The sequence below is a fragment of the Artibeus jamaicensis genome, unplaced genomic scaffold (assembly GCF_021234435.1).
Source record: "Artibeus jamaicensis isolate MK-2021 breed Jamaican fruit bat unplaced genomic scaffold, CSHL_Jam_final contig_3176, whole genome shotgun sequence".
NCBI classification, from domain to species: domain Eukaryota; kingdom Metazoa; phylum Chordata; class Mammalia; order Chiroptera; family Phyllostomidae; genus Artibeus; species Artibeus jamaicensis.
Window position 1 is genome coordinate 4,979,894 of NW_026521740.1, and position 14,079 is coordinate 4,993,972.

Genomic DNA, 14,079 nt, shown 5'->3' on the forward strand with positions numbered 1-14,079 from the left:
GCTTCTCCCACCACCCCAACCCCCACTGGGTTTTACAGCCAGAAACTATGGGGACTTATCTTCCTGGCCCTGGGACCCCGAGCTGGGCAGTCTGGTGTAGGGCTGGGGTGCCTCACTCCCAGGTGTCCCTCCCGATTTTTATCCACCACACATGGGTGTGGGAGTGCTTGTTCCCACCTCTGCACCTCTCTGCCCCTCCCACTCATCTGGATGAAAGTGACTTATTTAATTCCTTGGTTATGGCACTTCCACGCACCTGATTTTCTGACGATTCTGGTTGTTATGTTTTGTAGTCTAGTTGTAATTTTTTCTGTGGCTGTGTGAGGAAGTGAGCTGTGTTTACCTACACCTGCATCTTTACCCAAAGTCTGGAACTGTTTTACATAGGACACTTTCCTACGTGAAGTCGGATTAAAAAAAAAATCAACTGAAATTCTATTTGTGTACCATTTTTCAGTAATACATCCATGGGATAAAGAAAAATGAGGTAATATGCTACTCAGGCCAGAGTGATTTCAAGAAATCCAGAGTAAAATCTCCAATGCCCTCATCTTCTCTATGGCCTTCCTCAGAATATAAGGGACAATTAATTAATTAATTAAACAGGAATTTGTTTTCATATTAAACACTTATTCTCAATTCTATTTTAAAAGTTAAATAAAGTAGTATATAATAAATACTACCAATTTTTCTGAGTTACAGTCTCCAACTTTATTGAAAGAAAAAGATTTAAAAGATTAAACACACAGAAGGAACAAAAATAAATTACTCATGAAAATAATATTGTCACTATGGAAGAGAAAGGTTGGTAGAGTTATCTGTTAACCCTGAGCAACAAAGAGCTTTGGACTTATCAGAAGATTAGTTGTTGATGTCTATTCATCGTTAGCCTTTGCTAACAATGACGAACACTGAGGCGGTTTTGGGTGTCCTTAGGGAAGATTTTTCTAGTTCTGGTAAAACTGATGTAATAGAACATATGTCTGACAACTGACCAAGAATATCTTCCTGCTTTTGGCACATAGTTCAAAAATAGATTAATATGAAATCTGGAGAGAGACGAATGCAGCAAAACAGTGGATTTTTGAGCAAACAGTAGGTATAAAACTGCTCATCTTTGACCACTTCTGACCTCGGTTAAGCTAAGAGAGTGATTAAATACATACTGAAGAGTTGGCCGCCCCGACTCTCTCTCTCCTGGGAATGCTGAATTTCTGTGACACCTACTTGCTTTGCTTTCTGTGGTTTACTTGCAAATTACCTCATGTGGCTCAATGATGTGAAGAACGGGGGGACTGGGCTTTGGCTCCCTAGGGTCCCGAACTCTTAGACGCTCTGTAGCCATGGCCAGTTCGTCAATAGCAGACACGCGATTCCTGAGAGCCATCCAATATTCATGAAGCAACTGGAGGAACAGGAAAGGCAAAGACACTGGTAATGCGCGTAATTCAAACTGGTTAAACCCACCAACCAGTGTCTTGGTGAAAAGTCTTCAGTGAGGTCTTGTGACATATACACTTTTTCTTCAGTGTCTAAAGTATAAGCAATTCTTAGGCCATTTTGGGGATAAGAAAGTATCACTGCCAATCTCCACAGGACACTACAGAATGCTGCCTTTTTAGATTCTTAGGGACAGAATATCCTATCACTGACCAAAGATCTTTATAGTTCAACACTAGGTTGGTGGAATCTCTGCTTTATTTTTTAAAGAAACATTTTTATTACAAAGTATTTCGTCTATTTACAATAACATGTACATATGAAATGAGAATACTAAAATACACAAGTGAGTGCCATCGTCCCATTTAAGAAAGAAAACAATACCACTTTCTTAGAGAAAGTCTCTGTGTTCCTTCTCAACTGTATTACTCTTTCCTCACACATTTTTCCACATTTTACCCCCCAAACGGGGTAACCATTATTCTGAGTTGGACTTATTATTTCATACTTGTCATTGCCATATACTAATCTACATATCCTTAATAACCTGGACATGTATGTTTTTGAAATTTATAGAAGTGGTACCAATTATTTAAATTTTTTATATGCCTTCTCACTAATGCTGTACTTTGAGGCAGATCCTGACTGATGCGTGCAGCTCACTCATTTATTTTGCTGCGATGTTATGGTGAAGGAAGGCACGCAGTTCTGGGACAACTGCATGATAAACATTTCTCGGACACAGAGCCTGGGGCCAAACTGAACCCACGGAAGAACACAGAGCCAAGTGGACACCAGACAGCACCATCTTCTTCCACGGACTGGTGTAATTAATCATGTTAATGTGCTTTTACATTAAAATAGTAACGTGAAAAAAATAATCACAAACCAATGATTCCAACACTACAAAAGTGCTAAATTTATCAAACATATGAACTGGTGGTATTATAGACAGCACACCTTCTTTTTCTGGATATTTTTATCCAGCTTTAAAATGCAAGAACTTGCTCTGGCTGGTATAGCTCAGTGGACTGAGCATGGGCCTGCAAAGAGAAGGGTTGCTGGTTTGATTCCTAGTCAGGGCACATGGCTGGGTTGCGGGCCAGGTCCCCATAGGGGGGTGCTTGGGAGGCAACCACACATTGATGCTTCTCTCTCTCTTTCTCCTTCCCTTTCCCCCTCTCTAAAAACAAATAAAATGTTTTTTAAAAAGCAAGAACGTTAGATTTAAAAAGACACTGACTGGAATTATAAATAAAATACTTCTTTCACTGCCTCACCCACTTCACCTTCAAAATAGAATAATGAATCAATAAATCCAAATATATAAAAAATTTAAAAATTAATGAATTCTGGAATATCATCTCAAAGGCACAGTTACAATATGACAAAATTATTAAGGTTTTACTATGAAGGGTCACTTTGTTCATTATTAATTGCAATGGTTTCCAGTCTTGTATACTGGGAAATACTATATTCTCCAATCTTCATTCAAAGTTGTCGATGGTTGGTTGTTATTCAGAGTGAAGCAAAACAAAATGAAAAATAATCCCTACTCTAATTTTACAGACTAGCAATGTAAGATCAACCTACAGATCAAAATGGACAGAATGTCCATTTTGACAGCTAAATAAAAGGTTTCATATATTTTAATTTTAAAAATAACTTTCTTTGAGCAATTTAATAAATAGAAGTTGCTTATCTGTTCAGTAGTACTGTATTTATTTTACATCATTTTAATCATCACATTTTAGGGAAAGAGAAATTATAATACCTAAAGTCTCTAAGCAGATTTTTAAAAACTAAAGAAAGAAAACAAAAAGCAGCCATTAAAATTAATGTGAAGGAGAACTTTCAATATTGGATAAGCGTTTTAAAATACTGGACCTTATATTCCTTCTTCCAAGCTTCAAAGAGATCCATTGAAGTACTTCCTTCCTCAATGAATGGAGCATCAAATCTATGTGATTTTGCAAATGACAGCAGAGCTTTCATAGATCGCTCTGTCTCACTTATCGCCCACAGACCCCTGCTGGTGGTGGGTATTCGGTCATCCACCAGTCCTTCTTCATCTTCTATCATCTCCTCAAAGATCGCAGTCTGGCCTTTGACTCTGAAGACACACGAGAACACAACAACAGTGACCGCTGTCCGGAGGTGGGGAAGCACCGCGAAGGTCACACTGGCAGAGCCAGCAGAGAAAGAAGGTCAGGAATGAAAATTTCGACAGTTTTTAAGTCATGTCTATAAGCTCGTGTCTGCAAGCCTTTGGGAAAAAAATATAGCAACTCTGAAAGTGCTGGAGGCATCATGAATTTGACCCATGTTTCTTGAGAACCATCTAGAAATGGCTATAAATTCTAGGCTGAAATCTTACTCTGAGAATTAAAACAATACAAAACACAGACTACCATCACTATTGACCATGCAAAAAAATAAAATAAAGTAAAATAAACAAAAACCCCAGACCACAGGATGATCTAAGAATTCACCATTAATCTCTCTTTTTTGGAGGCAATCAGAACTTGGTCTTTTCTCAATTTCCACTTTTGTAAAACAGAAATAATTTTGCTAATGTCATGGCTGTATGTACTTACTAAGTAGTTTAATTCCTTATACAGGATGAAGATTTCAAATTTGTGCTGGAGAAAGTATATTAGTAATGAGAGCTGACATTTTATAGGATGTTAACCATGCATCGAATGCTATGCTAAGTAATAATGAGCAGTTCCCTATTTAATGTTCAAAAAAATTCAATGAGGTATATGTTGTTATTGCATGCCCTTCACAAATGAGATTACGGAGGCTTAGAGAAGCGACTTGGTCACAGTGTGGGCAGGGGTCTGAGTTCTAGCACGTTGGACTCAAGGGTCTGTTACTCCCCTAAACTGCCTTTCAGTTAGACGTAACTACATGATACGCGCATCTGAGGCCAAGCTTCCACACGGTAAACCGAGCATGTTAAGTGATCAAATGCCAAAGTTTATTAAATTGATTTAATAAGAAAAAATATATACAAAAAGATTACTGTAAGGAAAATACAGCCTTCTGATTTAAAACATCAACCTTGTAAATGTCTCACCTTCCCGATGGGAAATGATCAGGGAACTTACGTGTGGGAAAACAGCTTCGACTCGTACTCCGTGAACAACTCATCAGCCTTACAAAAGACACAGCTGGAAAAGGAGAAACTGCCAGTGAGTGTTCACAAACATGACCAGCAACCAGGGAAGTTCGAAGAAAGGCTTAGTGTTTTATACCTTACTTTCTCTTTTCAACAAATATGCCATTTTAGGGAAAAAAATAGGTTTTCAGTATGGGATCAGAGTTTTTTCTTTTTTCAAGTTAGATTAATAATATATCTCTACTTCTGTTTGAATTCAAATGGAAAAACTTTTATTATAAGAAATCTAGCTTAATGGAATGATGCCATTTTATCGGATGATTTCCCCGCGTACCTACCAGTTGAGAGGAAGCCTGGCCGGGCGGAGGTGGCAGAGTGTTGCGGACTCGATGACACTCCGAGAGGGAGGTGGCTCCAGGTTCTTCACAGCCTCTCTTACCAGCTTCTGGAATTTCGTTAGTTCTTCCATTTGTGTTGTCAGTAAGAACTGAAGACCTCTGCAATCACGGAACCTAATTCCCATCACCAGCACCAAACACAACGCAAGAAATGAAATCAACCGTAGGTCACTATCTTCGAATTCAGAAAATGGTTGTTAAACAAAGAAACTGCAACATTTTACCTCGTCGCACTTCAGTGAGTTCACCTTAAGAGTGCATTCTATGGGTATCTACTAGTAGAGAAGAATAATTACACTGGATTGTCTACTATAAAAAGTCTGCCAGTTCCTGCTCCCAGGAACTAAAAAACAGTACTCAAAATCTCCTGCCTCTGCCTCAGAGGTCTCTGAAAGATCATGATCGCCACGTTCTTTCTTTTTAACGCTGACTGACTGTAGGCGTCTATCTATGGGAAGAGACAGCTGACTGCAGGAGGAAAGATAAAGACAGGAAACTGGAAAGAAGGCAAAACAGCCAAGAGATATATGTTACTTGTTACAAGACCGTGGGGGTGTGTGTATGTGCAGTTGATTAAGCATTTACTATGTATCAGGGCAATTTGCCAAGTACTTCTATATAGTATCAAGGGACACTGCGCTCACGTTATGGAAAAAGCTTAACAAATTAATTTGCTATTATGCGGCAGAGTTAGGAGTTAAACCCAAATAATGCTTTTAACTATTCTCATAAACTATGGGTGAAAGGGCTAAGAATAAAATGTATGGGTATGTGTATATGGATTTATGAAAGGAAAAAGAAAGCCCCAAATAACAAGAAATTAGAAAATGGAAAATACAAACACAATTTGGTTGCTTTCTAAGAGCACATCCTCCTCCCTAACACGCTCGTCTCCTCAAACCGGCCACGAGCCCGCTGTCCTTCCCGAAGGCTTCTCCAACCTTTCACGACACAGATCTGTCGCTTTCTGTCCTTGGAAATTATTGCAAATATAATTCATTTTATACTTTGTTATGTTCAGTTTCTACACATACTCATTTTTCTCAAATTATTCATGGCTGTTGTCTTATCAAGCTAAATTTCAGAAGGTAAGAATTAGACATCGCTCATAGCTTTTTTAAAAATAAGTGTATGCAACAGACACAAAGTAGCTGTTGAGTAATTTCTAAAAGAATTTGTGTAGTGGTAATTGAACAAAGTTTACACAAAGAAAATAACTGTTTTTCTCTCTAACTTATTAAAAATTTAAATCACTGTTCAATAATTAACTTTTGAACCAAAGGAAAGAAGTGGCTTCGAAAAAATTCTCCTTACTGACTTATGTCTGAGCCATGTGACTAGGGCCTGAAAAATATCACACATGAGCATTTAACAAGTCTCACAATGTTCTTTCTTACAGGACCTTCCAATGAAAGAGCAGAAAACACAGCAACAGAAGGCAACTCTTAAACACCATACCCATACCCAATGGCAGATGCCATTTAAAGTAGCACTTGACAAATACTAATTTTCTAATCTCTACAACAATGCTGTGTGGTTTTATGGATGAAAAACTAAGGCACAGAGATTATATTTCTTCTCCAAGGTCACAGAGCTAGTAAGTGATGGAGCTGGGACATGAACACAGGCGACCTGATGTAAGAACCTACCTGTGCTCTTAATCACTAAGCTACGTAGCCTTTCCCAAGAATCATTAACAAGCAGACATGGTCTGGCTTTTGAGATCTTAATGTGTTTTATTACTTTCTTTTGAGTATAATTTTTTTGTTGTTTTTAAAGGATGCTTATATAATATTAATGGTTCATTTTACATCTCCTATTGGTCCTTTTACAGCCCTGGGACCTCAAATAGTAGGAGATATGTTCTAATATGGGATTTAGAACTTTTAAGTAATTTCTATATGACTTAAGAAAAACAAAATTAAGATATTTTAAATGTTTTCTTATCAGCTGATTCTACACTGTTGGCAGAACATACTGGGATGCAGAAGTGTTTTTTGTGTGTGTGTTTTAAGATAAAGGGGAAGGAAGGGAGAAAGACAGGAAGACAAACACTAATGTGAGAGAGAAGCATCAATTGGTGGCCTCTTGCATGTGTCCTGACCAGGGACCGAACCTGCAAACTAGGCATGTGCCCTGACCAGCAACTGCACCAGTGACCTTCCAGTTTGTGGAATGACATCCAACCTACTGAACCACCCTGGTCAGCGCTGGATACAGTTTCTAAACTAGATAAAAATGAACCATGCCATACATGACAACTTATTCTGGAGCAGCGATTCTCCAGCTTAACAGGGAAAAAAGAAGTGTGCTCAGAATCTAACATACTGCACATATTTCAAAAAGAAGCAGCCCATCAGGTTCTGCATGGGGAAAAAAGGTAACTATAATAATCTAATCTACATCAAGTAATAATGACACGTGGGTAATGTAGCATATCTCTTCTGGCCCGACACCTAGATTCCCCACAGCAGGCAGAAATTCCTCTGGGTCATGCCACTGACAATACTTCTGACAGTACTGTTCTTTGGAAATAACCAGTCACTGTTTCTACACCTAGATCAATAATCAATTTACCTATGACTGCTGAAGAATGGTGTTGTGGAGAAGAAAGCTGGGGAAGAGAGAGCAGGGAACTCTATAACATAAAACCTGCCCCTGTGGTACTATGATTATATAGGGATTATAAAGGGAAGTATGAATGCCTTACTCACACCAAGGACAAAATTCTCCAAAACAAGGTCTATTTCAAATATTTGCTTAAAGTTGGCTTTAAGCAACTTGCCCAACAATGACACAAAAAATAAAAATACTTCAGATTTTTTAAATAAGTAAAGCAGTAAAAAGAGAATATTTTAAAATGACTAATACAAGTGAGAAAAGGGCTTCTCTTTTAGACTTATATGTAATATTCTGGTTTGAATTGTACTCTTAAGAGCATGTAAAACCCAGATGTTCATAATCATAATATGTCCCTACATTTAATCGTACTTCTTAATCCCAAAAGATCTGAATATCTGGGGTAGCTACTCATACAGTATTCCACTTTGCACTATTTTCTTACATCTCTGCCATAGAAAGTTTGCTGGTTTGTTGCTTGTAGTTGCTGGTTATTTCATTTCGTACGCGTTGAACAAGCTCCTCATCAATAGAAAATTCTATTGCTCTGTGGATCACGTTTAGCCACCAAGGAGAATTAGAATGAATCTGTAAAACAGACAAGTGCTCATCAGTGAATGCTGTAGTACTCACTATGGTGCGATCACTGTTTGTATCGTTTCCATCATCTGCTGTGAAAAATTCGAAGGTAGTGATAAACACTACTCCAAGGGGAAGTCTAACAGCAGTGAGACAAGTATACATTTCTCTATATTCAACAGCAAGTACAACTTTTGCATAATACAAAAAGAGAAAACGTGTTTCCTCACTACTCTGGATGAATGGGAACTTACTGTGTACACTTGTGTGAAAAACTTGTGCTAAAAAATAGTTCACCAAAATGAAAATTCCGCACTCACTCCACAGGTGTGAAAAGGTAGCAGGTTTCTTTCTCATTATATAGACATCATGCTGACACTCAACTAACTGAACTGGATCCTACTCCATGAATAACACGTGATAACTAAGAAAATCGTACGCCTGAATATTAAATAACTAATGAATGAAGAAGAATAAAATGAGGAGTATTTGGTAAAAACAAAAAAGTATGTATTAAAAATATGAGGATGTATTTTTGTGGCCTCCTCTTTTAGACTTTGCTACTGATTTCACAAAAGGGAAATTTTAGAAATGACAAATGGCCTGTATTTCATAATAAAAATACCTGTGGTTCTAATGTTCTGACATCTTAATAGAAAAGATTTTGACAACATATACATTTAAGATTAAAAGGAGGTTATAAAAGTCTTACTTTCTTCAAAAGACAGCCCAAGGTAAAAGAAACCCCTTAGAGCTTAAAAGAAATGAAAAAGAGTAACTGTACAAATAGGTGATTTATCTATGTACCTGTTCATTCAATAAAAAAACACTGCTAACAGCAAATAAATTTATACTGTGGGACAAGCACAGTGGCAGCGGCTTAGACTTCCAAGTCGATGACAAACATTCAAGTCTCTCCCCACACCAAAACAAAAGCGAAAAGCTCTGTGGAGACCAAGACCAGCGAGGCAGTCAACCTGGGGACGCACCTTTCTCTGGAGCTCGCGGATGGTCTGCTGCGCGGGCTGCAGGGCCTGCTGCGCTTCGGTGACCTCCGTGTTGCACTTGCTCATGTAGTGCTCCCGCAGCTGCCGGGCCTGTGTGATCGCAGCAAACGGTGTCAGCTTTCACGGCAGGTCCAGAAAACCATTTCGCATGACATGTCAATCACAAGGTGGCGATTTTTACATATTTAAAACTACTTAACTCAATCTAAGCATAAAACTCTACACGTATACTGCAGAGACATAAGAGCCATGCCAGAAATTCTTATATTCAGGAGAGCACATTCACCTGTTAAGTCATAAAATTTAAGAAATCCCAAGCGTTTGCTCTCTAAATGTTTATCAACTTTTTGACTAAAACACAAAAAAGGGAGAAGAACAGTGACATTTAAAATTATACCTTTCAGAATCTGTTGTCTGATTAAGTGACATCAGTATCTTGGAATGTACTTCAGTTTGGAAATAATACTCGAGAATATAGAGTAACACAGGTGTTACAGACTGACCTGTGTTCTCCGCAAGCCATATGGTGAAGCTCTCACCCCTAATGGTACTACGTTTGGAGACAGGGCTTTTAAGGAGGTGACTAAATGAGTGAATATGTTAAATGAGACCATAGTTGTGAAGTCCTAATAAATATGGCTGGTTGCATTAAAAAAGAGAGAGAAAACAGGGATTCAAGCAAGGAAAAGGCGTGGTGAGGACAATGAGAAGGTGGCCATGTCCATGCTAAAGAGAGTCCTCAGGAGAAACCAGTCCTGCCAACCCCTTGATCTCAGCCCGCCAGACTCCAGAACTTTAAGAAATTTCTGTCCTTTACCCGCCCAGTCTGGGGCATTTTGTCACGGAAGTCCTAGCAGCTTAATGTGCTGACACATAGAAATACATCCACATATATAGTATGAACCCTCTTCCTCATGATGCATTTTTCCTTTTCTTCTCACAAACTTCCAATTCATTTTTGAAAATTAGTAATTAGTTGGTCATTAAAGCTCTCTATTAATAGACTGGACTGTCTCCCAGTTTCCCGTCACTAAAGGTGTTTAAACAAAGAGTGACTGACTAAATGCAAAGACCAGATGCAATGGGAATGACAGTTCACTCGGAGATTCCCAATAAACGGCTGTCCAACATTCAGAAAGTGCTGTGCATCCTTACACATCATTTTTATCATTGATTCAAATGAAGGCTCTACTTACAAGTCCAATACATTTCAAACATACCTACTACTCTTTAAATTTAAGCTTTGCATCTCGGTTTAACCTTAAAAAAGATAAAACTCAATGGGCAAATTAGCATAATAAGCTTATTAACAATTTACAGTGAGTTAATTTATAATGTCACTCTTTCCAGAGAGAATCAATACTCATTATGGAAGGAATTTCTTTGAGGACATAAGAAAATCTGAATTTACTGTCGTAAATAATAAACAGAAAGGTGACAAAAGCATAACGTTTTCTATTTTTACTAAACTAAGTCTTCTGCAGATCTGGCACAAGATCCACAAGGTCTCCTTTCCAAATGGTTTTTATTTGTGCTGTTGACTATCAGCAACCACTCTACAACAAGCGGCAGCCCTACAGCTACAGGCGGATCAGCAGAGGGCGCAGTGAGCATGGCCACTCTCCACCACCCGAGTCCCCACAGCGAAGTCTGAAACATTGAAGCAGCAGGGAAACACCGTTGTTACCTTTACTGAGATGTTGTGAGGCCCAGGAAACAGCGATTAGGTGGACCATGAAACCTGAAAACCATATTCTTTAAAGACAGAGTGAAAAATAATAATTACCTCTTCCTCAAGTCTGCCGTCTCGCAAGGTAGGAGGTATCCCTGGGTGCTTGGCTACCAACAGTTCCATCAAATTATGAGTAGCGTGAAGTCTCTACAAACATGGAAAAGGCAGCAGTTACGAGCCACGCAGTGACCTCTAAGGGTGAACCCACTGCTGGTATGGCCTGCAGAGGCGCGACCACCACACACTCCCATCACTGACCGGAGTACTCCTCTCTCAGAGAAAACCAAGTCAGTTTTACAGTGACTGTCTTAGTTCATGGCACAAATGTTCTTCAATTAAGAATCTAGTCTTATGAACATATCTATGTAGTTAGCAAAGTATGTAATATTTTTTCATTTTCTAAAATAAAAATGTAGAGTGCAGAGACTTGATTCCTCTTTTGGGAAATGAGTCTGGATGATCCTAGCAAGTGTATTATGATAAAAATAACGGTAATTAAATACAGAATAAAACAGGGCTGTGACCTGGAGCTGCTGAACTTAAGGGCTGAATAGGGCATGGCTGGAGGTGAAGATGGTTTAGGGAAACTCCATCCTAAATCTCTGTATTCAATCTAAGCCAGACTCCTCACTGTGACATTAAGTCTACACCTGGTTAGAGACTCTTGGAGCCAAAGGTTATGAGAAGAAATAATGTGAAAGTAATTTCTATCTGTTAACTTGGGAAGATAGGTAAGGGCTACAGGATCAGGCAATGTTTTTCTGGAAAGATCTGATTTGGTGCTAGTGATTTGAGACCATAAAGGTTTACTTTGTATGGCTACAGATTATAAACCATGGTATAGATCTTTGTAGAGTTAACTTCAAAGTTATCAACTGTTTTAAGGTCTTTTCAGTATGGCTCTGTAGGTAATACAGTCACTATCACGAAATTTAATAACAACAAAGGTGTAAACAACACTAGAGACACCATGGGGTAGACAGTCGTCTCTTCTTGTCCGTGTGCTTGTGGAAGAGGACTTCTGGGGCTTTCTGCACAAGGTGGTGGAATGGATGGGAGAAATGCTGGTCCCGCTCCCTCCTTTACACATTTCATCCCAAGGGAACAGAGTGGCCAATCTGACTACACAGGGCAAAACATTCAGCAGGCGGTGCTTTCCCAGTAAGTGGGGTTGTTATGACCAACAGGGAACCACCGGCTGGTTGCTTGTTCTTGCCCTTAGGCATTCTGGACTTACTTGTCTTGCTTATTCTTCTACCTGTTTCCTCTGTTCAGGAGCATGACACCTTTGCATTCTGTACTCCTTATCCATGGAGAATACATGCAGACTTGTATTTACTTTCCCCTCTACTTCTCTCTCCCCCAAACACACCTACCACCTGCCGAAGCACATGTGGACATGCAGGTCCCAGAGTCTGGATTCTGAATGATGAGGAAGTCTCAGCAGGGACTCAAGCCTAAACTTACCACTATCAATAAAAGTGGTCCTATTCACCATTCAGCTAGAGCGCTGTCTACATAACCCACCTGACAGAACCAAGAACGGGGAAAGACTTCATACTTCAATGTTGTAATTCAAATGGCCAGACATCCTTACAAGACCTCCAAAAACTAAATTACAAGATCACTGGATAATATTTATTGTTACTTAGTCCATTGCTGACTTGAACTCATTTTCTTTATTTTTTGGTGAAAATCATGTGAATAAATATGTTGATATTCACATGCAAACGGTCATAAAAGTGCCCTCATTCTTTGACGTACAAAGAATTCAAGCTGTTTTTCTAATGTAGGTTGGATTTAGCTAGCTAGCCTTGTGCCAATACTAGCCTGAGCATATGAAATAGTAATGATTCTCAAACTTTCACGTACAGTCAGCCCTCCATATCTGCGCGTTTCCATTTGCAGATTCAACCATAAATCAACAATATTTTTAAAATTCCAGAGTTCCAAAAGGCAAAAGTTGAATCTGCCACGCACTGAGCACTATGCTGAGTGCACACGGATGAAGTGATGTGTCAGCGCACCCTGCTGTCGCCTACATGCACATGCAGGTTATATGCAAAACGGTGCCGTTTTATATGACAGACTGGAGCACCTGCAGACTCTGGCCACTTATAGCCGGGGGTCGGGGGCTGTCCTGAACCAATTCCCTGAGGACACTGAGAGGAGGCTGGATACGCAAATCATCCTGGATGCTACTAAAAGGACTGAATCCCAATCTTCATCCCCAGAGATTATGACTCAGTCCATTTGTTACCCTTCACCTTCTTCAATATTCAGAAAAACTATTTCATATAAAACCAAACAAAATATGTACTTGAAAGTGTTTAGTCCGTACTCACTTGGAGCGAGTCGGTCTTGAGCTTCCCTTTGTGCTCCTCGGACGAACGCAGCACTTCTCGGTACAGTTCTGCGGCCAGAGCGTACTCGCCTGAGGGTCAAAGTGCACTCAAAGCATAAGGAAGTCAAGTACCAGGCTCCTAATGTGGTCTAGTCATCTAACACTAAAAACGTAACTTAGAGACTATAGGTCACTATTTAAAAAAAATAAATTAGACTTGAAATTAACATACTGTCTCAGTAAAAAAGCTGATGATAGGTCCTTTTTTGTTAATTTCATGGAACAGAACAATGATCAAATGAATTTACCAGGTTTTAAAATTATACTGAATACAAACTCTGAATTAACTTCTAATTTAAGTACATGATTTTCTTTTCACTGAAGCCAGAGTACCAATTAATAGTTATTATGTTTGAACTTAGGACAAGTAATATAGTTATTTATATTTTAAACAAATATTAAAAATACTATGACCAACCAACTCATAATTCTCAGAAAATTAATACGGTTTTCTTGATAGGTGATGTTCTTCTTGGTGGCTAGAATAATTTGTAATTAAAAACTACATTTCAAAAACTTGAGAGATTCTTCTTTCCACTTCTGGTCACGCAAATCACAAGCAGTCTGAGATGCTGTTTTGTATTGTCCCTAATTAGCAACTCATTCAAATAAAATAATTCAAAAGGTGTCAGTTAAAAGTATAGGTTGGCAGACTATGGCCCATGGGTCATATCTGACCCTCTGTATTTTTGTAAGGACCTAGCTAAGAATGGTTTTTACATTTTTAAATAGTTGAAAAAAATTCAAAGGAATAATACTTGGTAACATGCACAAAT

At 38.8% G+C, this 14,079-nt stretch overlaps 1 protein-coding gene across 2 annotated transcripts in view; it reads right to left on the reverse strand.

Moving 5' to 3' along the window:
- Positions 1-14,079, reverse strand: part of SHPRH (SNF2 histone linker PHD RING helicase) — a 73,471-nt gene that overhangs the window by 27,903 nt on the left and 31,489 nt on the right. For both annotated transcript variants that reach the window (XM_053663431.1, XM_053663432.1), the window contains exons 15-22: positions 13,245-13,333; positions 10,954-11,046; positions 9,150-9,257; positions 8,027-8,169; positions 4,903-5,076; positions 4,554-4,616; positions 3,328-3,553; positions 1,262-1,405 (exon numbers count right to left, since the gene is read on the reverse strand). In XM_053663431.1, coding sequence (XP_053519406.1) covers positions 1,262-1,405; positions 3,328-3,553; positions 4,554-4,616; positions 4,903-5,076; positions 8,027-8,169; positions 9,150-9,257; positions 10,954-11,046; positions 13,245-13,333 — 1,040 coding nt within the window. The remainder of the gene's footprint in view (positions 1-1,261; positions 1,406-3,327; positions 3,554-4,553; positions 4,617-4,902; positions 5,077-8,026; positions 8,170-9,149; positions 9,258-10,953; positions 11,047-13,244; positions 13,334-14,079) is intronic.